Below are 25,454 nucleotides of genomic sequence, written 5' to 3'. Positions count from 1 at the left end.
AAATAGTAATATATTTAATACGGAAGTAATGTTTTTGAGGAAATCATGTAAGAAAAGAAGGAACAATATCTTCATTCAAGAGCGGCAAAGCAGCAAATTCTGACTATTATCTGTTCCCGTGTTCGCTGAAGTTATTACTGGGCCCAAAGAAAAAGAGACTAAAGGGGGGGGGGGAGTGAACCACACCTCTAGTTAAGAACAATCCAGCAATATCATTTCATAATATCTAATCCTTTGGGAATGTAAGTCTCCAGAAGCAGTCTTTGATACATGGGACAAAATGCAAATACTTGAATCTCATGATGCATTAAGTGTTCCAGTCTCTGGTACTCCAAAGAGATCAAAGCCGAATACACTGCACATCTCTCTTCCTGGCCAGATGTTTAATTAGCCTTCTCTATACAACTGCTAGATAAACAGTTTCTCTGTTCCGTTCAATTCTTAAGATCTCTCCTCTTTTTCCTGACAACGTGCTATATAAACCACATACACCCTCGAGGTGTCTGGATATAGAAGATTTGACTATACACAACGGTAGCTCTCAATTTCAAGAATTCCAATACATTCCAATACATCATATAATGAATTATGAAAATATACCAGTATTTGTAGCATTTATTTACATTATATGCTTAGGTTATTTGTGCCTTCTCAAAAAGAACAGAGCCCATCAAAACATCTGGAAACGGAGCTAATGGTAAAATTAATTATCACAGATATAAAGGTCAAAAGACATTAAACAGAACTGAAACCACTCATTTGAGACTAATCTCTCATATTGCTTTTCCCAACATGGGAAATAAGATATACGTCAGAAAAAAACCACAGCTTGATCATAACCTGGAAATGGACAAGTATTACACTTTTGATTCTTGTATCTGGCATCTACCAGAAAGTTTGACCTGGTTGAAGTGTGTCCAGCCATACTCAAATTACAGAATAAATCCTTATCCCCGGCTTTTCCTGAGCTAGACAGCTCTTGGAGCAATCCCATTAGGGTTACTTTAAAGGTAGATGCCATTCATCCTGTTTTAGAATATAATCAACATAATCTCACAGATCATCTATGGCACATTACACTTAAGAATGTACCACTGGACAAGTTACTGTCCTTATATGTTGTTCTTGTATTTAAATGAAAAACAATGAAAAATTATTGGGGGGGGGGAGTTTTTCTGGAGGCCTAAAAGCAGAGCAAAATATTTAAATAAAGTAAATCAAATAAGTGTATCATGTTTCAAAATGCCCATTTGTATGAAGCAGAACTCAAAAGTAGATAGTCGTTTTTGTTTTTGAAACATTCATTTTGCTGATTGAAGTTCCAGAGAACCTCTCTTTTAAGTAGCTCATTAGCAGACTTGGGGAAAAACTCTTAAGGAAACAGGAGTCCTTGCCCAGAAGCTACAAGCGTGTTTTCTGTTAGAACACCTTCATTTTAAAACCATTACTTTCTCTCCGTGTTCTTAGTCAGACACACCCTGAGAAGAAACCCCTGAGGAATATAACTTGTTTGCTTTGTTGTCTAACCAGGAAGTTCTGCCTGATACCACATTCTGGAGAACCTTCTTTTTCAGTTCAGTTCAGCTGTTAGTAAGCAGAATCACTGGAGATTCAATAACCTAATCAGATTGCAGCCTCCAAAATATTGCAAGGCTGAAAGGGAAGATATAGCAGGTAATGGGGGCGAGTGAGAAACAACTCAAAAGCCAGAGAGATTTATATTCCAATCCTACAAATACTTACTCAGAAGAAAAGCTTAGGTCATGGGTAGGCAAACTAAGGCCCGGGGGCCGGATCCGGCCCAATCGCCTTCTAAATCCGGCCTGCAGATGGTCCGGGAATCAGCGTGTTTTTACAGGAGTAGAACTTGCCCTTTTATTTAAAATGTATCTCTGGGTTATTTGTGGGGCATAGGAATTTGTACATTATTTTTTTCAAAATATAGTCCGGCCCCCCACAAGGTCTGAGGGATAGTGGACCAGCCCCCTGCTGAAAAAGTTTGCTGACCCCTGGCTTAGGTGTTCTATCGGGTTTACACCCAAGTAATCTGGACCACACTTTCAGAATACAGTGGTACCCCGCAAGACGAACGCCTCGCAAGACGGAAAACCCGCTAGACGAAAGGTTTTTCCGTTTTGGAGACGCTTCGCAAAACGAATTTCCCTATGGCAGTGTTTCCCAACCGGTGTTCCGCGGCACACTAGTGTGCCGCGAGACGTTGCCTGGTGTGCCGCGAGATGTTGCCTGGAGGGAGGCAGGCGAGTCGGGCGGCGAAAGGAGGGGCAGCGGCGGCGAGGAGAGGCCGCCCAGCGCGGGGCTCTCGCCGTCTGCCTGCCTGGCTGCCTGCGTGGCGCTGACGTCACGGGGCTGTAACGTGCCCCACATAGGCACACGCGGGGCGGCGAGCGAGCTCCCTCCCACATCCCATCGCCGCTCGCTTCGGCCAGCCTACTGGGCTGTCGCAGGCAGAAGGCCTGCGCATGCGCGAGGTTTTCGCGCCTTCGGGATTCCGTTCACGCCTTCCTCCTCCCAGGTCCTTGAGAGCGCGGGAAGCGGCAGCGCGAGACCGGCGTTGAGCCTGGTAGGTATTGCGCTTGCCAAGGCAGTCATTTGGGAAATGAAAACTTGCAAAGCAAGCAACCAGTTCAATCTGAAGTACGTGTATGCTTAATATCCTGTATCTGAAACCTTTTCTGCCCCCTGCCCCACACTTGGTGCCATTTTCATCTACACATGCAGCAGAGTAAGTTGACCCAGAATAGTACCAATTCAGATGGCAGATGGGAGAATGACAGTGCTGAATGCTTTCCCATGTAGAACAGTCCCTGCAAATAAAAACCTAGCATATTTGGAAGAGGGATGCTAGCCTAACCATTACCTTCTATGCTGTTACTATTTTTTTATTTTTTTTTACATAAGTAAAAAGTGACCTTTCCCCATCTGGCATGGTGGTGTGCCTCGAGATTTTTTTCATGAAACAAGTGTGCCTTTGCCCAAAAAAGGTTGGGAAACACTGCCCTATGGGCTTCCTTCGCAAGACGAAAGCCCATAGGGAAATCTCCGGGACAGGGCGTCTTGCCCACTGTCCTCGGACCTCCTCCCGCCGCCAGGCTTCGGAAGGCTGCTCTGAAGCCTGGCGGGGGGCGGAGAGGTTTTTTAAAAACCCCGGGACAGCGGAGGACTTTTCCGCTGTCCGGGGCGATTTTAAAATGCTGGCGGGCGGCAGCGAAGGCTTCGCTGCCGCCCGCCAGCATTTTAAATTCGCCCCGGACAGCGGAGAAGTCCCCCGCTGTCCCGAGGTTTTTTAAAATGCTGGCGTCTTCCCCTTTCTCCCCGGACCTCTTTTGAAGCAAGGGGCGGCAAAGGGGAGAAGCGATCTTCTCCCCGTTGCCGCCCCTTGCTTCAAAAGAGGTGACAGAGGGAAAGGCGCGCTCCTTCCTCTCTCTCCCCCCGGACCCTTTTTGAAGCAAGGGGCGGCAAAGGGGAGAAGCGATCTTCTCCCCGTTGCCGCCCCTTGCTTCAAAAGAGGCGACAGAGGGAAAGGCGCACGCCTTCCTCTCTCTCCCCCCGGACCCCTTTTGAAGCAAGGGGCGGCAAAGGGGAGAAGCGATCTTCTCCCCGTTGCCGCCCCTTGCTTCAAAAGAGGCGACAGAGGGAAAGGCGCGCGCCTTCCTCTCTCTCCCCCCGGACCCCTTTTGAAGCAAGGGGCGGCAAAGGGGAGAAGCGATCTTCTCCCCGTTGCCGCCCCTTGCTTCAAAAGAAGGGAAGGCTGGCGGGGGGCGAAAATCTTTGTCCCCCCTGCCTGCCTGCCTGCCTGCCTGCCTGCCTGCCTTTAAAAGCCCTCCCGGGGGAGCGGAGAAACGCGCTGCGTTTCTCCGCTCTCCCGGGAGGGCTTTTAAAGGCAGGCAGGCAGGGGGGACAAAGATTTTCGCCCCCCGCCAGCCTTCAGAAGAGGTGGCGGGGGGCGAAAATCTTTGTCCCCCCTGGCTGCCTTCCCGGGAGGGCTTTTAAATCGCCCTGGACAGCGGAGAAGTCCTCCGCTGTCCGGGGCGATTTTAAAATGCTGCCGTGGGGGGGGGGGGAGCAAAGACTTTCGCCCCCCCCAGCCTTCAGAAGAGGTCGGGGGACAGATTGTCCCTGGACCTGGTCTGAAGTCAGTTTCCATAGGAACGCATTAATTGATTTTCAAGGCATTCCTATGGGAAACCGTGCATCGCAAGACGAAAAACTCGCAAGAAGAAAAAACTTGCGGAACGAATTAATTTCGTCTTGCGAGGCACCACTGTAACAACTTTCTTGTGCCACACCAAATTTTTTGTTGGGGAAACAAAAAGAAACAACTCCTAGCAGTGCTCAATTTACAACATGAACACAACTATAATATGATCATGGGACATGCAGAAAGTATAAAACAACACAGCCGCATGAATCATTCCCAAAATATAATGTTGTTCTTGAATCTTCCCACCACACTTTCCATCCTCTCCTGCCCTACCCTTTGAGAACCACTGCCTAAGTATATGTGGACAGGACTGCAGCTTAAATCTCTCTTCAGGTATGCTTAAATAGAAAAATACCTAACAAATTGTTTTTACTTGCTCTTCAGTTTTCTCAAAGCTTAGCTGATCAACATATGCTTAGATAAGTTTCCCTTCCTACAAAGTATTATGTTACAGAACTATCCAAAAGCAAATAATTAGAACGCAAATCAGCATTCCAAGGCTGAAAAGCTTATTTTATCACTTGTTTTAGTATTAGTACACTGACAACGTACGGTAGAGAAACCTCCCTCAAAAGCCATGACAATTCCCAAACATAGTATAGCGACAAGAAGAAAGTACACATACCAAAGACAGTTTCACTCTATAAAAGTTATCCTAACATCGTCTGATTAACCTTGTTTACACAACTAAACCATACGCCCTATGGCTTGCCCACAATATGTGTAAAATGTATATTTATATGCAATCTTGCATCCAATTACAATTGAAGCCAGTAAGTTTCTTGTGTAACTGGACATAGGATTGCGGCCATGTTAGATGAAGTAGCAAGAAGTTAGCAAGCATAGATAATGGTGCTAGATTCACAGCTGAGGTATGTGTGAGAAGAGAAGATAAACTTACTTTAACATACATATAGTCCAAATCATCAATGCTCTTCCAGTATCTCTGGTGGTGCAAACTCCTGGTAATCTGAGCAGCAAGCATTTTCGCCTTCACAAGCAATATGTCCTCCACGCAGAAAGACGTATTTCTGAGAGTGGGCAAACTGATCAGCCACACAGTTCAGACTGACTAGCAGGCGTCTCCCAGCTCGTCTGCAAGACTGATATTATCCACTTTCAAAGCAACAGAAAAACCAACCATAACGCCCCTGTAAAGGGCAACGTTTGACAGCCATGTCAGACCACTGAATTCCTTCATTGTCAGGGCAATTTGACTTCCTTTGCAGCACAAAGAGCGAGAGTGTTTTCTTTCCGTGCCACTTGGAAGAATGATAAAACCCAACTGTCTTGTGATAGTCATCAAATGGTGATATTCAAAAACATTCCTCCAAACATTACTTTTACAACAATTAAAAAAAAAGTTCCTCTATCCATTTACATTAAGCAGAGAGCTTTAAGTGCTCTTACATCTTATCAAATGATGGGCTCCCAATTACTTCCTCCATTAAAATTATAATTTAACAGACAGGGAAGCTCACAGGGATGTTCATATTCCATAATCTGCACCATGAAGTAAAATCTGATGCTTAAAAAAAAGTGAAGGCTTCATGATCGCCCTCCCCCCTGTTTCTCTTACTCTTCATTTCCAGCCCCTGTCAACCTCTCCCACACTCAGGCCTGCCTCTCTAACCTCCTGCTTACATCCATTATATGCAAAAAACAACAACCCCAAATTCTGCAAAAGGACTACTAAGTCACTATTGCTATCAACAAGACTATCATTCCGGAAATCTATATTCATGCCTATAAAATGGTCAAAATGGTTAAAAGATTACTAGCTGTGCCATGGCATAGATGAGGATGCTTGACAGAATGCACATTCCATAGAATGCACATCCCACACAGCGCAAAAGGGCAGCACCGAAACTGCAATGTGCATTCTGATGCACATTTGCATATCAGATTCATATCCAAAATTGTTGATATGGTAAACGATACACATGTATCCTCGGGTAGATAGGGGCATTCGCATGGAACAGCTCCCATACCCTGACAAAACCAGCTTACGCATAGTGTTGTTGTTGTTTAGTCGTTTAGTGGTGTCCGACTCTTCGTGACCCCATGGACCAGAGCACGCCAGGCACTTCTGTCTTCCACTGCCTCCCGCAGTTTAGTCAAATTCATGCTGGTAGCTTCAAGAACACTGTCCAACCATCTCGTCCTCTGTCGTCCCCTTCTCCTTGTGCCCTTCATCTTTCCCAACATCAGGGTCTTTATACATAGTAGCAAAGGTAAATATAGGAGCACCCCCAAGCTACATACCCGTTCCTTCAGAGGGAGTACAGCCTCATCCAGAATTTCCCAAAGTTCCAAACCTCAGAAGTGCTTGCCCAGAGTTTCCATCTTACAAGGATTCAGGATCGGGGGGCATTTTTTGGCTCTCATCCAGCCAACCACTGCATCCAGACACCAGTTCAAATAACCACAGCTTCTCCTGATTCAGATTTAACAGAGAAAGCAAATCTGGGCAATAGCTGCATACTGATAGCGCAGTGCCCCCAGTCTCCTCATGGGTGCTCCCAGTTGCTTCAGCTAGATATCAAACAACATTGGGGTCAAAATAGTACCCTGTGAAACCCCACAGCAAAACTGCCAGGGGCAGATACATAATTCCACAAAGCTATTATCTGAACACAGCACCGTAAATAGGGAGTGGAACTGCAATAAATATAGTGCCACCAATTCCCAATTCTTGGAGGTTGCCCAGAAGGAAGCCATGGTCCATGGAATTGAAAACCACTGAAAGATCAAGCAAGAGCGACAAGGTACCGGTAATACTCCACCCAACCCTCTCCTGAAGCAAAGCATCTATCAGGGTGATCAAGGTTGATTATGTCCCCAAACCAGGTCTCAACCAAGACTAAAAAGAGCTTCCTCCAACATCATCATACATTAAAAACTTCCCTATACAGATGTACCTTGGAAGTTGAACAGAATCCGTTCCGGAAGTCCGTTCGACTTCCAAAACATTTGACTTCCAAGGCACGGCTTCTGATTGGCTGCAGGAGCGTCCCGCAGCCAATCAGAAGCCGCACCAGACATTCGACTTCCGAAATTCATTCGAAAACCAGAACAATCACTTCCTGTTTTTGATCGTTCAAGAGCCGAAACATTCCAGTTCATAGGTGTTCGACTTCTGAGGTTCCACTGTACAGGGCTGCCTTCAGATGTCTTCTAAATATTGTATACTTATACTGATTCTTACTGATCTCCTTGACATCTGATGGAGTCATGGTTTAGCATTGCAAAGATGAACCACAGTGAACTTTGGGCTCACCTCTTCCTCCTTGCTGTGAGAAGATAAGGAAAGTTCACTTCTCTTTTAGATTAACCTCATTTTAGCATGCTTTCTTGTGGTTAGTCTTAACTTTGGTTAATGAAAACAAGTCAGCTTTGTGAACTACTGTTTGAAGTTGGTTTCTTTCTACTATCCATGTAGAATACTATGTCCAGGTTAGGATAGTAAGTTGAAAGTGGAAGCAAAAGATTCTGAACATCTCGCAGCTGCACTGGAAGAGAGGGAGAAGTGTGCAAGCTCTACCTAGTAATACAAATTCATGCTTTAGCATTGAATACTAATGAAATAATTCCCTCTTACATGGGAGGGAAGGAGGTAACCTCGTTTAAGATGATGCCTGCTTACAAACACTTGCATCCATCATGTAAAAACAAAAGTACCATGCTTTTTCTTTAGAACTAACGGTTTTTCTCATATGTCAAATTACTAAAATCCACATGTATACTGAACAAAGATTTCTTTAGTCATGTGACAGCTCCAGAGTTACATATTCATTTAATGGCAATACAGTGGTACCTCGGGTTACGAACTTAATTTGTTCCGGAGGTCCATTCTTAACCCGAAACCGTTCTTAACCTGAGGCATGCTTTCGCTAATGGGGCCTCCCGCTGCTGCCACACCACCGGCACACTATTTCCATTCTCGTCCTGGGGCAAAGTTCTCTACCCGAGGTACTACTTCCGGAGTTTGTAATCCGAAGTGTTTGTAACCTGAAGCATTTGTAACCCGAGGTGCCACTATACTATTCCCCTGCTTAAAGCTCAAGACCTTTAGACAACATATTTTCCAGACACCTGCCTCTCGTGGATCTTGTTTCTCCAGTTCTAACATACCTAGAGAAACACAGGCAAGACTACACAATACTTACGAAAGGTGCTAAGAAAAGCCACATCAAGATACAGAAACAAGATTGATCTGTTTTAAGTGCTTGTATTCTATAACCTACCTAAATTAGGGGGTTGCTTGACTGTATGCTATAATATTCCCACTTCCTTCACATTTATAGCACACTTTTTACCATTTTAATAAATAGTCCCATGATAAATGATTCAGGAGAACACAGGTACCCAAGGGTGTACCTGGCTTGTACCTGCTTTTTATCACATACTGCTACTAACTCTTCTAGCTGTGCATCAGTACACATTGTGGAGGGAATGCTGCATATGGAAGAAACTCAAAAATCCTCTTACTTGGCATCACAGCAGCAGAACTCTGGAATTTTCCATTTCCAATCCTCTTTAAGCTATTCTGCTGAACCATCTCACAAAGTGCTGATTCATGTACTGTGTCACATCACAAAGGAGCAGAATACTGGGAGTGGTTAGTGGTTCTCAGATTTGAGCCTATTCAGCATTTATCTACTAACGATCTGCCACACCCCAGAGTAAATTGGCTTTGCTTTAAGTGGCAAAGGAATTTAAGAGCAAAGCACAAGTGCCACTGTTAGGAAATTGTTAAGGAAGCCTTTCAGGATGAAGCCAGACACATGCTATAAGACTTAACATGATTTTCTAATGTGGGTATCGAAGTCCAAAAGCATGTCACATATGAACACCCACATGCTTTCCATCCTAAATTGTGGATAGACGTGGCCAAAAATTGCCTGACTGATAACTGTGTCAAGGGTAAGGAACACACAGGCTAAGTTGGTTAGAGCATGGTGCTGATAACGCCAAGGTTGCAGGTTTGATCCCCATATGGGACAGCTGTGTACAGTATTCCTGCATTGCAGGGAGTTGGACTAGATGATCCTCAGAGTCCCTTCCAACTCTACAATTTTATGATTCTATATCAGGGGTCAGCAGACTTTCTCAGCAGGGGGCCAGTCCACTGTCCCTCAGACCTTGTGGGGGGCCGGACTATATTTTGGAAAAAAATAATGAATGAATTCCTATGCCCCACAAATAACCCAGAGATGTGTTTTAAATAAAAGGACACATTCTACTCATGTAAAAACACGCTGATTCCCGGGCAGTCCGCGGGCTGGATTGAGAAGGCAATTGGTCTGGATCTGGCCCCCAGGCCTTAGTTTGCCTATCCATGTTCTAGATAGTATTTCACCGAACACCTAACCATACTGGACAGAGCCATGATTGACTTTACAACCTTCTTTACTCATTGTTACTTTGCTTGCATTTGAAACACCATAACCCCAAGATGTACACAAGAAGTAACTGCTGTCACTCTGCCATATTTAAATTGGCTCTGCTGGATGTCTGCTCTTATTAGTGTCATTTAAGCAAGCCGCTTTAAATGTGCATGGGCCAATAGAAAAGTGAGGATGTTTGTTCTGAAGGGTGTTTGGGAGGTTCCGTTGCATTTTTCTTGCTCTGTGAAAACAACCCAACTAATTAACTCCGGCTGAATAAATAATTGTTCAAGGAGCAAAAATTATAAGTTTAATTTTTAACTGTACAAGTCTACATGCATTTCAAAATACACCCCCTATGACCGATTTGTGGAGCAAGAACACACTTCCAGGAACAGAACTCCGTCTCCCAGAGTAGGCAGCCCTGCCCAGGCTGATTTCATTTCCTCCGAAGAAACTCAGTGTTCAGATGAGCACTCTAAACCACTATTTAGCAGTTGATCTGCTCAAATTTTTCACAGCTTCAGACTTGTCAGTCTACAAAGCTGATGGGAAACTCTTTCGCTTAGTTCACATTTTCCGTTAGCTTAGGTACTGTTTACACAGTGTCTGGGTTTAATTGGGAAGACTCAAACCTGTTTCTGTCTTGCTGTGCTATTGCAATTTTATGGCAAGTTTTCCCAAGAAAACTGTTTCTCTCTAGGCTACCAGTTCCTGCTGTCATATAACTGAGCTTGAAAACTGTGATGATGAAGTATTTCTAGCCACCAGGAAGGAAAAGACAGACAGAAGAATTGGGTAGCAGTGACTAGATCTTTTTGCAGGGGCTGGGAATCAAATTTCCAAAAAGCACTATGTATAGTAATTTTGAAGAATTGTTTCATTTTTCAGTAACTGAATTAACAGAGATGGTGGACTAGTGCTACTTTATTTCAGTAAATTGGAAGTAGCTTTATTTATAGATTTCTATACCATCCTTTACTGAAAATTATCAGTGTGGTTACACACACACACACATTTATATTATATTATATTATATTATATTATATTATATTATATTATATTATATTATATTATATTATGGTAAAGGTAAAGGTACCCCTGCCCGTACGGGCCAGTCTTGACAGACTCTAGGGTTGTGCGCTCATCTCACTCTATAGGCCGGGAGCCAGTGCTGTCCGCAGACACTTCCGGGTCACGTGGCCAGTGTGACATCGCTGCTCTGGCAAGCCAGCGCAGCACACGGAACACTGTTTACCTTCCCGCTAGTAAGCGGTCTCTTATTTATCTACTTGCACCCGAAGGTGCTTTCGAACTGCTAGGTTGGCAGGCCCTGGGACCGAACGACAGGAGCGCACCCCGCCGCAGGGATTCGAACCGCCGACCTTTCGATCGGCAAGTCCTAGGTGCTGAGGCTTTAACCCACAGCGCCAACTGCGTCCCTTATATTATATTATATTATATTAATAATTTCCATAAAATATTTAATTATATAAAAAGCAAAATTAAATATACCATTAAAGGACTGAACTCATCAGCCACTAAAAGCTTGCTTTAAAAAGTGTCATTTATTAATTGGTGTCTGAAAAAAATACAAAGTTGGGATGAGATACAATTCAGTGGGGCGGTAACTCCACTATTTTGCAATTATATATTTGTAGGAAATGCCAGACAGCTCAACACATAAAATCCTAGAAATGAATACATTTTAAGAATTGAAAGGATATATAAAATAAAATGCAGAAATACAGTAAAGCATCTTCCCTTTATTACTTTTATTTTATTTTATGATATTTTATTTATTATTTAATATTATTGGAAGGACGATACAGCACAGAAGTGGGCAGCATCTTATTAAAAGAAAAACAGAAATCGTCTTTTAAAAGTAGGGAGAAGTTAGAAAAGCACAACTTGGGATGTGCTTACCCGAGAAAATGTAAGCAAAGGTTCCTGCCACTTGTTTTAGAAAATGATGAGTTTTAAACAGCTTGCTCCTGGATGTACTTGCATCTATCACCACTGAAGTCAATGCATGATGTCATTAATGTGAACACTTATCTCAGTGAGAAGCCCATTATATTTATTTGGAGTTTTAACTGAGTCTCCTGCTGGCTACAAATAAGGCCTAGGTACTTTTCTGCAGAAAAAACACAAATGTGGCTTGTAGACACACTCAGATATTGATTCATCTGCATTTAGATCATTTTGCTTTTTCTTCTGGGTAATTCCTAGGAAACAGAATATGGTCTAAGAGTGGAGGAACTTCTTTGACATGTGAATATTTTTCTATACACCATAATCACTTCACACAAACATTAGTTTGCTAGGTCTGTAGAAAGTGCCAACTCCAGCTAGCGCATAGATGCTGGTGTGATTCATGTCAGACAACACTTTACGCATAAATGCCCACTATAGAAAAAAAAAGATCCAGATGCTATAATGCCTTGTTTTCTTTTGTACCAATTACCAAATTGTGTAAATTACAATCTCCACATTAGCATTTCTCTTATGATTTAAACAAAAATGAAGCCTTACATGCCTTTCATAGTATCAAAAAAGAAAACACTAGTGGGCAGTTCGTATTTTTATGACTCCTTCAATCCAGGAAAATCAGGTGCTCAGACAAATCCAACACACAACGTCCTTTAATGTTGCTTTTAATTACAAAAAGTCTCAACTGCACTTATATTTCCGAGGAAATTGCTATGGGATAAACTTGCCTGCTGGGGAATAGATAGAAGGCTCCTGTGGCTTATCTCCCAACTTCATGCCGGGTCCGTGGCCAGGGTGAGATTATCCCCTGCTGGAGACCTGACTAACCCAGTGCCAGTAAATAAGGGTGTACGCCAGGGTTGTATTTTAGCGCCGCTTCTTTTTAACTTATTTATCAGTGATATGAGGAACCCATTAGCCGTCGCACAAAAATTTATCCACACCCCTCGCATAGCTGATTACCGTTGTCCTTTACTTCTCTACGCAGATGATGCGGTACTACTCTCTTACTCTAGAGTGGGTTTAAGGAGGGCATTAAAGATTTTTGTGACATATTGCCTTTCTAATCATCTGTCTATCAACCACACCAAGTCTAAAGTACTGATATTTTCAAGGAGTCGAAAACTTTATTCTTGGAAGCTGGAGGGCACGAAAATCGAACAAGTACATAAATTTAAATACTTAGGAATTTATTTTCAATATAATTTAGGGTGGAAAGCGCACATTGAATATCTTCAAAACAAGACAAAAGCCCTATCACACTCCCTCCTCCGTTTTTTCTACTCTGAGGGGGCCTTATTCATCCCTGCGGCCTTGAAAGTGTATAGCATCAAAGTGATGGCCACAATGGCCTATGCTGCACCTTTATGGGCTGCCTTTGCAAACCTCTCACCTTTAGAGACACTTCAAAGCCAATTCTTACGCCGACTTTTAAAATTACCAACATGCGTAAGTAATGCGGCCATTCGCTTAGAAATGAAGATCCCCTCAGTGGAGTTAGTCATATGGAGGAGAGTTTTGATCTATTGGATATCCCTATGGCATAAACTCCCGAACCACTATCTAATTCAATGCATGTGGCGGGATGACTTCACAAATTTGTGGTCAGGAAAAATCCATGCCAAATTGCTGTCCTATGAGATCTCACCCACTGAATTGCTCAAACTGGATCTAAATGTGGCAAAAAGGTGTATAAATCAAAGGCTGGATGATGTGGAGCTATACCAAAATTTCGTAGCTGGTGGTGGAGCCTGCTCGCCGTTAAATTTCGGCATAACCCCTATCTACCGCGCTCCGTCCTACTTAACATCGCTTATGGCTGTGTCTCACCGTTATGCCTTCATTAGAGCTAGGTTCAATGTTTTTCCAACAAACGTGCTGAGACATAGATTCACTAAGGGCCAAGTCCCTTCAATGTGTGCTTGTGAAATGAAAACATCTGAATCTCTACATCATGTTATGTTTATCTGCCCTTTGTACAGTTCAGCCCGTGCTAGTATCCTAAACCCCATAATCCAGCCTATGGCTGACAAACCAGTAGACTTACAGCTTGCCTGGGTACTTCAAGATGTGGATCCTTATATTACCCTACAGGTTGCTAAATTCCTAACAGCCGTCCTCTCGCACAAGAGACGGAACGGAATGTTAGCTGATTATTGATAGTCACAAGAATTTTCTATAATGACATCAGATATTGTTTTTAGTGTAGTGCCAAATTTTTTAATCTTAATCTTAAACTTTTTTATGAATGGCTAATATCCGTCCTTGTGAGTGTGAACTGTGTTATACTACTTGTGGTTTGTATGAGTCCGCTGTTTTATTTGATTTGTTTTGTTGTGTTGTGCTTCATGATGGGCGTAATAGCCGAATAAACATTTGTTGTTGTTGAGGTGCACTTATATGAAAGTAACCCCACTGAACTCAATTGGACTTACTTCTGAATAGACATGTATAGGATTGCATAGTTAGTCTCTTCTCCACTCCCCCCAAAAGAATGGGCTTCATGAGATCACTATAGAGTTTTAGCATGAAGTTTACCTCCCAGTCCCTACTTACACCGGACTATTATTCTTCTACTTCAAATGATTCCACATGCACCAGAGATAAGCTTTTCCAGAGAAGCCAAACACTAATTAAAATCGTGTCCAAAATGAGTTATAAAATAATAGCTAGTTCAATAACACACATAGTTAAAAGCACAGACTCTACCCCAAGGCTAAAAAGTAAACACAGTATTAATATATACACTTACAAAAAGTTTGTGTTCTTGTACTGCAAGCTTTATGAACCCAAACTGAATTCCACCAAGCAGAATTAAAAGAACAACCTAGACTGAAAAACATTCAGAGATGTTCCATAGATTGAATAGACAAGAGGTTGTTTGTTTTGAATGGCAAGACCCAAATTCTATGCTACCTATATTGTTCACAGAAAAATTGAAATGGATTGCATTGTAATGGCTGGCCTGATGAATACCTAGCTAGCTAGGTTGTCTTTGTTATTAGAGCAGAAGATGAAGTTAACTATACAAAGAGAACCAGTGAAGTTTTGCCAGGAGACACAGCTTAGAATTCAAGCTTATAAATGCAATAAATGAGATTAAAATAGATATTAATTTAAATGCATTAGCGATGAGAATTTGACATTCTCAATCTCTGGGCTTCGCAGAACCCCATCAGGCCTAGAAACAAAAAATATCGGTAGCAAAGCTAGGGATTAATTTGAGAAGCATATTCAAGAAGCATGGCCACAACACCCTGAGCTAGAGAACTCTGTAACAATACCACATCTATACATATTGAAAAGCTGATATTTCACATATCATGATATCTAATGTGATCACCGGAGACATATGATGCATCTACCAAGCCCTTTTTCTCTTATTCTGTATAGCATATTTCCCCCATCAATTTGTATGGAACAAGAGAAATAGCTGGGGAACTGTTATCTCCCTCCTCACAGGCATTTTTAAATAAATAAAAAGAACTTCCAAACGACAGCACGAGGCACATGACTGAGGTTTGGCTACACATATAGTCAATGTGTGTGTTCCATGTCTATAGCTATGGCCATAATTAAAGTTTAGCTTGGGAACTAAGCGTGATGCTGCATGCTGCAATTAGAGTGTTCTTTGTATGAGTTATCCCAACACATCACACAGCCCAATTCATTAGCACTGAAGCTTCCCCAAGGGAGCTGCCGAGTCAGGCTGCTAAGAGACAAGGAGCTTGCATCGCCTGCCCTTCCCTCCCTTGGCATAACCTAGCTTTCATCCACCACCAGCTGCGCATCCCTGGAAAACAAGGGAACCTAAAAACCACCACTGCCAAGGAGTGCACTCTGCATTATTTCCTTCCAACCGGCAAGTGTTTTCATTACTGTGCAAAAACAAACACCAGCTGATTATAAGGAAATCAAGCATGACTCATGCTTATCTAACAGAAGATGTAAAAATGCAATGGTTTGAGAGCGGGCACGTAGCTGGGATTATTATGAGCAGAATTCCTCATCAGGCAAGCAGTAATACAACTGACAAAGCAAACTCTCCTCCACCACCCAAAGCTCCAGCCGCAATAAATGATGCTAGGCTTCCAGGTGCCACAAGATGACAGCATGTGGCGAAAATGTTAAAGAGGGGGGTGGAGAGAAATAGCTGAGGAAGAGGACATAAAACAAGGTAACATGTGAGCGAGCTGCTCCAAATGAGGAGCAGCCCCTTTGTTTTCTTCACTTTCAGGTCACCAGGAAGGAGAGAGGAAGGAGATGCAGGCAAGGTAGATGCTCCTCAGCCACAGAGGCCCTGATGGAAAAGTGACAACCTGCCCATCCCAGCCCAGCCACCCCCTGGATGCTACAGGGGGGTATAACAGCATCGCGGAGTCGGAAGGGGTCCCGGGGGTCATCTAGTCCAACCCCCTGCAATGCAGGAATCCAAAGGAGCTCGCCCATGACAGGTGGAGCACCCAACCTCTCTGCTTGTGAGGGAGGCCGGCTCCTCGCTCCCTAACCCAACATCCTAAAATAAAATTTAAAAAAAGGTGGGGATGGCAGAAAGAGAGATGAGGGAGAGAAATGGCTCATAGGGACCAAATCCCGTCTCCTCCATCCCTGCTGTGTGTGACTCATAGGCACCACCATCGCTCCTCGAGGGCCTGGCCCCATTCTCTACACACACACACCCCACACATACACACACACACACCCGTCGCCTTGGCAACGAGGCCCACACCCCTCCCGCGGCGTTGCCAAGCACCCTGCAACGGCCTCGGCCTCCCCTCGCCATTCATTCCCGCCTTGGCAAGGCTGAGGGGGAAAGCCTAGGCCTCGTTGGCGCCCGTCTCTCTCCCCCCACCCGCCGCCCCGCTCCCCGCCGCTCACCTTTGTGTACAGCTCGGACGCTGCCATGGCTGCAGCGGCGCTGCAGGGGCTGCTCCGGGCGGCCGGCCGCGATGGCAGCGGCTCTTCGCCTCCGGGCTGGAGCGAGGGAAGCGGCGAGGGAGGGAGGGAGGCCAGGCAGCCAGCCAGCCAGCCCGGGGCGGGGCGCAGGGCGGGGCGCGCGCCGAGAGAGGCGAGCTCGTCTTGCCGCGGCGGCGCCCCGCTCACGGCTGCCGTTTCTCCTCAGGAGGCGGCCTCGCTGGCTTCGCCATGTTGCTACCTGGGAAGGACGAGGAGGATGCGGGTGATGCAGGCGCGCAGCCGGCTCCCTCCTCCTCCTCCTCCCGCTCCGGCTGCAGGGGCTCTTCGTGCATTGTGGGTACCAGCCGGCGCCGGAGAAAGGGAAGGCGGCCGCCGGGCGGCTCTCTCTCTCGTGGGCGCGCGCTGCCTCCCACCGGCCGCGCGGGCGAAGTGTCGGCGGGCCGAGGCGATGGAAGGAGAAGCCCTCAGACCCGGGCTGCTCGCTCCCCGGCCGAGTCCGGCCTCCCGCAGAAACCCAGAAGAACCTGCGGGTGGGGTGGTGTTTTTGTGCTTATTTAGTGTGCTTCGCAGATTTGCATCGCTTCGCAGATTTGCAATGTGCTTCGCAGATTTGTATCGCGAGCCTCGGTTTGCATCCTTTCTCGGATGCATCCTTTCCATGAGCAGGGCAGGATTTAGGTTTGGTGAGGCCCTAAGCTACTGAAGGTACAGTGGTACCTCGGGTTACATACGCTTCAGGTTACAGACTCCGCTAACCCAGAAATAGTGCTTCAGGTTAAGAACTTTGCTTCAGGATGAGAACAGAAATCGGGCTCCGGCGGCGCGGCAGCAGCGGGAAGCCCCATTAGCTAAAGTGGTGCTTCAGGTTAAGAACAGTTTCAAGTTAAGAACGGACCTCCGGAACGATATAAGTACTTAACCCGAGGTACCACAGTAATGGGGCCGTTTATATGTCCAGCTGTGTCAACAACAAATTGTCGCTGTTTTTTGTGCTGAATATATGCTATATGGTCGTATCTAAAGCCATTTACACATGCAGAATGTAAGCACCCTATATATAAAGGTAAAGGGATCCCTGACCATTAGGTCCAGTCGTGGCCGACTCTGGGGTTGCGGTGCTCATCTCGCTTTATTGGCCGAGGGAGCCGGCGTACAGCTTCCGGTTCATGTGGCCAGCATGACTAAGCCGCTTCTGGTGAACCAGAGCAGCGCACGGAAACGCCATTTACCTTCTTGCCAGAGCGGTACCTATTTATCTACTTGCACTTGACGTGCTTTCAAACTGCAAGGTTGGCAGGAGCTGGGACCGAGCAACGGGAGCTCACCCCTTTGCGGGGATTCGAACCGCCGACCTTCTGATTGGCAAGTCCTAGGCTCTGTGGTTTAACCCACAGCACCACCAGAATCCCACCCTATATATAGATATATAGAAATGAGCAAACCTTTGATATTTTAGGGAGCAGATGAGGCCCATTACTTAAATCATAGGAGCCTACACAACACAAAATGCTGCTGCTGTATGTAGGTTGTATTTTATTTGGTTTTTTATCTTATATTTTGGAAATGTAGATCCAGGTTTTTTTACTTTAATTTTTTGGGGGGCCCCCAAGAGCGTGGGGCTCTAAGCTATAGCTTGTTTAGCTTATACGTAAATCTGGCACTGTCCATGAGGCTCAGCTGGGCCTTTCTGCGCCCAGATAAGTTCAGCAAGCAATGAATGGGGCCATACGGCGTCCTTGAACAGACCAAAAAGTACAGTCGAGTCATTGACTGCGCTGTTTGCATTCTGTTGCCAATTGATCCCCTGGATGCTGGGAGCCAGCCAGAGTGGCTAGGGCAACCCTGTCAGATGAGTGGGGTTCAAATTTATTATTAATTTTTATAAATATATTTTTTCTGTACACCCATGCCTGTGTGTGCTTGATGGATATATTTGTGTTTTTATCTTGTATTTTTATGCTGTGAACCGCCTTGATCTATGGTTGAAGGGCATAATAAAGATTTAATAAATAAATATGCATATGCACACACACCTGCCAAGTGAAGGTAATGCTTCATGCAACTGATGAAGGGAACTCCAGGAAAAAGGTGGGCCACAATAAATTGGTTAGGCCTCAAGGTGTCACAAGACTCCTTGCTTATCTTTCTGCAACAGAAACCCAGCTAGTCTTTTGAAAGTTATTCCCAGGTCTGTGTGCATAGGGCTATAGATGCACAAACCACAGAGCCTAGGACTTGCCGATCAGAAGGTCAGCGGTTCAAATCCCCGCGACTGGGTGAGCACCCATTGCTCAGTCCCTGCTCCTGCCAACCTAGCAGTTCAAAAGCACGTCAAAGTGCAAGTAGATAAATAGGTACCGCTGCGCTGGGAAGGTAAACAGCGTTTCCGTGTGCTGCTCTGGTTCGCCAGAAGCAGCTTAGTCATGCTGGCCACATGACCCGGAAAAACTGTCTGTAGACAAACGTTGACTCCCTCGGCCAGTAAAGCGAGATGAGCGCTGCAACCCAAGTTGTCTGTGACTGGACTTAACAGTCAGGGGTCCCTTTACCTTTAAGCTTTACTGAAGACAGTGGCATTTATGAGTATACATGGTTACATAGTATTACTCTGTTACAGTGGGATCCTAAGGACATTTTCTCAGGAATAAGTTCCAATAAAAATCATTTCCCAAGTACATTTAGGATTGCAGTCTTTTGAGTGGGGGATGCTTTCATAAACCTGTTAGAGTCAGCTTTAATCAGTTACATGAAATGTTAACTTCAACTAGATCTGGGCAAGTTTCTGCAAGATTTCAGCTTCACGGAGATAATATTTCATATATCTCAGGAAGTTGGCTCTAGTCCAGTAAAGTGTATGCCATACTTAGTAGATTTGTTACAGGGCATTCTTAAGCATTTTACTCAAAAGTAAGTCCCATTGAGTATATAGAGATTTACTCCATACTAATAAGCTACCAGCATGAGTTTGGCAAAACTGTGGGAGGCAGTGGAAGACAGAAGTGCCTGGCGTGCTCTGGTCCATGGGGCCACAACGAGTCGGACATGACTAAACGACAACAACAATAAGCTAACACTTTCATTCTAATAACTATGCAGTCCAAACCCCAAATCCACCAGGTTGGAGAGGATTAGGCTGTGGTGCAACCCCCCCTTCCCTTGGCAATGGGGAGCCCCCACTGGCAGAAATACCCTCACCCTAGCAGTGGAAAACATGCACAATGTAGAAATTCATTCACTTACTGGCAGACAGAAGTCTTGCCTGCCATTGATCTGCTTGGAGTAATGTCCAAAACAAGGAGACATGAAGGGGATGCAGCATGCACAGGAGTGAAGGATACATACATATTCAAATCCTGCTCAGACTGCTGCCATGTCATGACAGTCAGGCAGATCCATGCTATCCAAAGGAGGGGCATATATGGACATACCCCAAAGGAAATAATGGGCTGGGCCTGATTCAGGCCCCTGCCCCATCTGGCGGTCATATGTATGCCAGCATGAGAACCCTCTCTGGAAGTGGAGGGTTCCCACAACCCAAAATGCACAGCACTGATAGGACATAAACCCCATATGCACCAGTCACAAATACTAGTTGTCCCTTGCAGTGATTCTGCTCTTTTCTGGAAGGCTGGTCTCACCTAAGTGACATCAAACAGATGGTGGCTATCAGTGACAGGACTTTTTTTAGTCCAGATAGCAAGATTGTGGAATACCTTCCTTGTGGTAATCCACTAGGCACCTCCTCTTCTAGCTTTCAGCTTTATGCTTAAAGAGCTTTTATATTTCAATGCAGTGCTTGCCGTTTTAAAAAAAGTGTTAGATCTTTTTGTTTGCAGAATTGTTATTTATCTGCTTACTAATCCTTTTAAATTTTTGTTTTTCCATACCATTTCCTTATTTTATTGTTTTGTTAACTCTTGGAAGTCACTTTGTGTGTGTTTAACAGAAAAGCCAGGTAATAATAAGAAGCATTTATCCCCAAGTAACTGCACATATAATCACAACCGTTGCTGCTTCCTCTTATGAACCCTCTCTGATGACAATCTCCAAATAACTATCAGATCCTGTGTTTCATCAGTACGTTCCATTGCTGTCAATGTGGACTTACTGTGGAAGTATATTTTGAATTGATCACTGCGTAAGATTACACACTACAGTTGCAAGGCATTTCAGGCATGCAGACTAATCCTTTGAATGCTTACACAACAGCAAGACCCCGTGAGTTCAGTAGGCTTTCTTCTAGGTAAGTAGTCGTGGGTCAGTAGTAGCTTTACATCCCTTTCATCTCAGCTTAACTTACTCCCAAGTAAACCTGCAAAATGTCCCACTCAGGTCAGACATACGTCTTACTAAACAGGCTTGATATATAGCCATGTATTTCAGACAGGCACCCCCAAACTCAGCCCTCCAGATGTTTTGGGGCTACAGTTCCCATCATCCCTGACCACTGCTCCTGTTAGCTAGGGATGATGGGAGTGGTAGTCCCAAAACATCTGGAGGGCCGAGTTTGGGGATGCCTGGTTTAAGAGCTCAAGAATAGCATGAAATGTTAAGAGTAGGGTATAGTGAATATATAGTGGTTGCCTCAAAATGGAGAGGCATTCAAATTCAGCTATTGTTGGAAATTAAAGGAGCATCCAGCTGCTGTAATTAAGAGGGGGTTTATGTCCAGGAATACAGCATGCTAGCAGTGAGAGTGGCTGTAAAGCATACACTTGGGGAATCATCAGTTCATGTAATTTAGAGAAATGGGGAATTGAGGAGCATCCAGTTGCTGTAAAAGACCAGACTTAATACTCTTATGCTAGATATGTTTAAAATCCAGTCCTAACCACTTATTCATAAGTAAATTGGGCAGAAAGTGGCACTTGGAGGACCCTCTGCATCCTATTGGTTTCAGAGGAACTTGTTTCAAGTATGACCACGGTTGCAGCCATGCAGCTTATTCCGAAGGAGAAGGAGGAGGATGTTCACCTCATAGGCCTTTGGACCGTATTGATGGAACCTTCTTTGAAATAAATGTTATCATGATTTGTTGCTTTAGGTAGTAATACAACACTCAGGGTGGCACTGTGGTCTTAGGTAGACTCCAAATGCTAAAAGGGGGAGCAGATTATATAGGCTAATCATCCAGTTCTTCTAAGTGGAATTCAACTGCATTTGTAGGAAGCAGGCAGAAGATCTGGAGAGATACAGGTAGAGCACAAAGGCAGCGTGGTCTCAGGTTTCCATAGTGAGGAAGTTATAGGATTAAGGCACATCCAGCTATTTTCAGAAGCAGAGAGAGGTAGTGGCTATCAAGCCACTACAAGGAAAATGACATGCTCTTAGGACTGTTTATTTAGCAGTTGGGCATCATTTGTTTAATTTCTTCCATCGAATTAAAAGTACAATATATTCAGTTCCTAGATGGTCTCTTTTCTAGCCTCAGAGCTTCTTAGCTTCAGCAAATTTGGAAGACAGCTGTTTATAGTTTGTTTTGTAGTAACTAGCTGGTTAGAGAGAATGTGTGTACCACTACCTTTTCTATACAAGCTTATGTATCTATAGAAGTCTGTTCCTTTTAAACAAAATATGAATTTATATATTTGGTATGCATATACCTCCCCCTCCACAACCCTGGAAAAGAATTCTGCATACACCCATGTTTATATTTTAACTGTAGGAGTAGGAGTTTCTGCATCGAGTTCCAAAATAACTTGAGCAGTCATGGGTAGTATGCATATCGAGGCCTCAGCCAGCAAAATGTATTGGAGCTGACCTGACCTTGCTCACAAGTTCTCTGACTTGCGTAGGAAGTAGAGAATCAGAAGAAGCTGCATGAAGATCTCTGCATCTTCCTCTTAGCTCTGCTCCTCACTAGAAATTTGACACAGTAAGCCAAATCCCATTTTTTATTTTATGATGCACACAAAGTTCAGGGAGCAGGTACTATATACCAAGAACAGCCAGCATTTTATTTCTGCATAGTACAAAAATTGCAGCATCCACATCAAGTGTGGTCACTGTATGGTGGATGTTTTTAGCTGCCTCAGCTCTGGGCTTCCTCCTCATTATAGGGATTTATTTTTATGCATGTGGCTTTGTGCATACAGTATAGAACACCCCCATGTGTAGTATGAAGTGGTACAACCCAGGAAGAGGTTTAATATGTTTGTTCCAGAAACTCTAGTCTACTTTCGCAGAGCTCTAAGCATTTTGTATCGTCACAGACATGTTCTGTGTGCTGCAGCAGTACTGATATCCAGTGACATCAAGATGGCTGGAAAGTAGACCAAGCAGCACCACTCAGTCTGAGTGGGAAGTGCCTGGGGGGGAAAACTGCTCCGGAAGTAGTTACCACTGTGCAAGAGATGCATCCGACAGAGAAGAGCTCCACCTAACAGCATCAAGGCAACTTGTTGTACCTGCAGTTTGTTCCTTGCATTCAATGGAACTGGGAGTTCAGGAACTGTGAGACACACTCCAACTTACCTTCAAGGCAGAGTGCAGAAAGAATAAGAATGCATTTTCTTGGCTGCCTTAATAACAGAATGACAAGAGTGTTTAAATATTAACTTGTAAAGATTTAAGGATTTGCTTTCATGCTGGAACCAATCCCAACCATGTCTGATCTACCAAAGGAGGATGCTGAAGGATGTGTGCCATTTACAAAGAGGGATTTAAAATCAAGCCTTTTCCTTTTTGCTTAAGGTGCACCACACTTTACACCATGAAATGTGTTGCCCCCTTTAAAAAGAGAGAGAAAAATAAGTTGTAGCCAGGATGACCAAAAACAACATGCCTAGCATGAGTTGTGGAAAGCAAGGTTAAGGGTACTTTCACACAGTTACTTTGCATCAAGGTGTTTGAGATATTAAAACTAGTCACTGATGAGTGTGTGTGGTTTAAGTTTTTACTTCTTGGGATTTTCTCCAGAAATGGCAAATCCAGGGGGGGGGGGATATATAGACTGGCATTTTGATACCAACATCATGTAGATGCTTCAAGGAGCATAAATTCCACAACAAACACCAACCTGGAAGTACTCTATGATGATGTAAATGCTATAAACCCCTCTCAACTTACCTTTTGTATTTGGAGTGCCCCAGGCCTTTTAGAGTTAACAATAAAGCCTCCAAATCTGATCAGCTCAATCTTCCCATTATAGAAACTTGTTCATATAGCTATATTTAAACAGTGTAGATACAGTGTACATCTATTCATAGAATCAAGCCCAGAACTGTTATACACCATTTCCTATACCGTGTATAAAAAAAAACCAAGAGACTGCTTGCATCAAGTGGAGTTTCACCAGGTGCAATGCATATTATATTTTAGTCAACGTGTAATAAATGCTTGAGGGATGAAATCAATCTAGTCCTGCACTGAGTTTGTAAGTTTATCCAGGTACTTTGGGATATTGATACAAGACGGCTGCCATCACATGGCTATGCTCTGCCCTATGCAAAGCAGCCTTATTCTGTTGTGTCTAGCTATTTTGGTCTTGCTCCCGCAACAAAATATATTGCATCGTGAGAGATCAATCACTCAGTTGGCAGCATGAGTGTGTGCGAGCCTGTGGGCTCTAAGCATCTCATACAGGTGTCTCAGCCTCTGCAACAGCCTCTGCTGGGGAGGGTGTCATTGACCCAGTTTAGAACACAATAAGCCTGCTGGATCAGACCAAAGGCCCATCTAGGCCAGCGTTCTGTTCATCAGGCCAACCAGATGCCTGCGAGCAGGACCCAAAGTACAACAGCACTCTCCTTGTGATTCTCAGCAACTGGTATTCAGAGGCATACAGTGGTGCCCCGCAAGACGAATGTTCTCGCAAGATGAAAAACCCGCAAGACGAAAGGGCTAAGCTGTTAATAGCCTTTTAACAGCTTAGCCGCTAAGCCTGCTAAGCCGCTAATAGCGCTAAATCGCTAATAGCGCTAATCCGCTTAGCCGCCAATGGGGTTGCTTCGCAAGACGAAAAAAACGCTAGAAGAAAAGAATCGCGGAATGGATTCTTTTCGTCTTGCGAGGCACCACTGTACTGATTCCCAACAGTGGAGGCAGAATAGAGCCATTGTGGCATAAGGTAAGGGCTGGCTGCCATATTTCTTCATAATGGTATATCTACTATTCAGGGCTATAACCTGTATTTGGTTGGCCAATACAATTTATTAAAGAAATAGGCAATCATTGGGCAGCCCAGCTGGACATTACTCAAACAGCCTTACAAACCTAAGTTCCATTGTAAACAACTGATAGACCGGAAGGCACAGGAGATGAAATGCGTTCAGCACGGCAGAGAAAATGTGCAGTTGCTTTCATGCTTTGAATGCAAGTTCCAGGTTCAAATGCCATTGTGCCCAGTAAAAATATAACAGTCACTACCAGTCAAAGTAGACAAGACAGGACAGATAGAACGCAGGTTGGATTATGTTCTTCGATTGTGAGCTGAAGCTGCAGTTTGCAGATGTTTGCATTCTAAGGCAAGTCTTGGTGATCGATAAACTTCCAGCCAAGTTGTATGCTAGAGGTTGTTGAGCACCTTGGTTTTTGTATTAGAAAACACCAGATTGACTAGGCATTAAAGGGGTTCTCCAGCTCCTGCTTTAGACCCTATAATAAGAATCCCATCTGAAGGTTATTACTGTTCAGTTAAAGTTCAGGTTAATTACCACAAACAACACTTACATCTCATAAGCATAGAAACAAGCCTATTATGGAATTAAAGTCAAACAATAAGCTTTAATACTGTTATTAGAAAAATAGGTACTGATGTATATAAAGGTAGTTACAATAAAGTATGTAATATTTTTGTAGTTGGACATACACTACAAAAACAGGCCTAGTCATAGAAGTGCAAAGCAAGTTCTACTGGGACTTTTTAAGCTAAAAGATTTAATGAGTTGTGGAAGTAAACACAGTAAGAGACCAGACAAACTTCTACAGAGCGA

At 44.1% G+C, this 25,454-nt stretch overlaps 1 protein-coding gene across 4 annotated transcripts in view; it reads right to left on the bottom strand.

The window, feature by feature from the left end:
- Positions 1 to 16,835, bottom strand: part of MYO5A (myosin VA) — a 118,333-nt gene extending 101,498 nt beyond the window's left edge. For 3 of the 4 annotated variants that reach the window (XM_077918977.1, XM_028706799.2, XM_028706804.2), the window contains exon 1: positions 5,124 to 5,222. In XM_077918977.1, the coding sequence (XP_077775103.1) occupies positions 5,124 to 5,207 (84 nt within the window). In that variant the 5' untranslated portion in view covers positions 5,208 to 5,222. Of the gene's footprint in view, positions 1 to 5,123; positions 5,223 to 16,482 lie in introns of those variants that run through there. The other variant, XM_077918976.1, reaches the window with a different exon arrangement.
- Between the last annotated feature and the right edge of the window lie 8,619 nt (positions 16,836 to 25,454).

Source organism: Podarcis muralis, chromosome 14 (genome assembly GCF_964188315.1).
Source record: "Podarcis muralis chromosome 14, rPodMur119.hap1.1, whole genome shotgun sequence".
Lineage (NCBI taxonomy): Eukaryota > Metazoa > Chordata > Lepidosauria > Squamata > Lacertidae > Podarcis > Podarcis muralis.
This window is presented reverse-complemented; position numbering and strand designations above follow the sequence as displayed.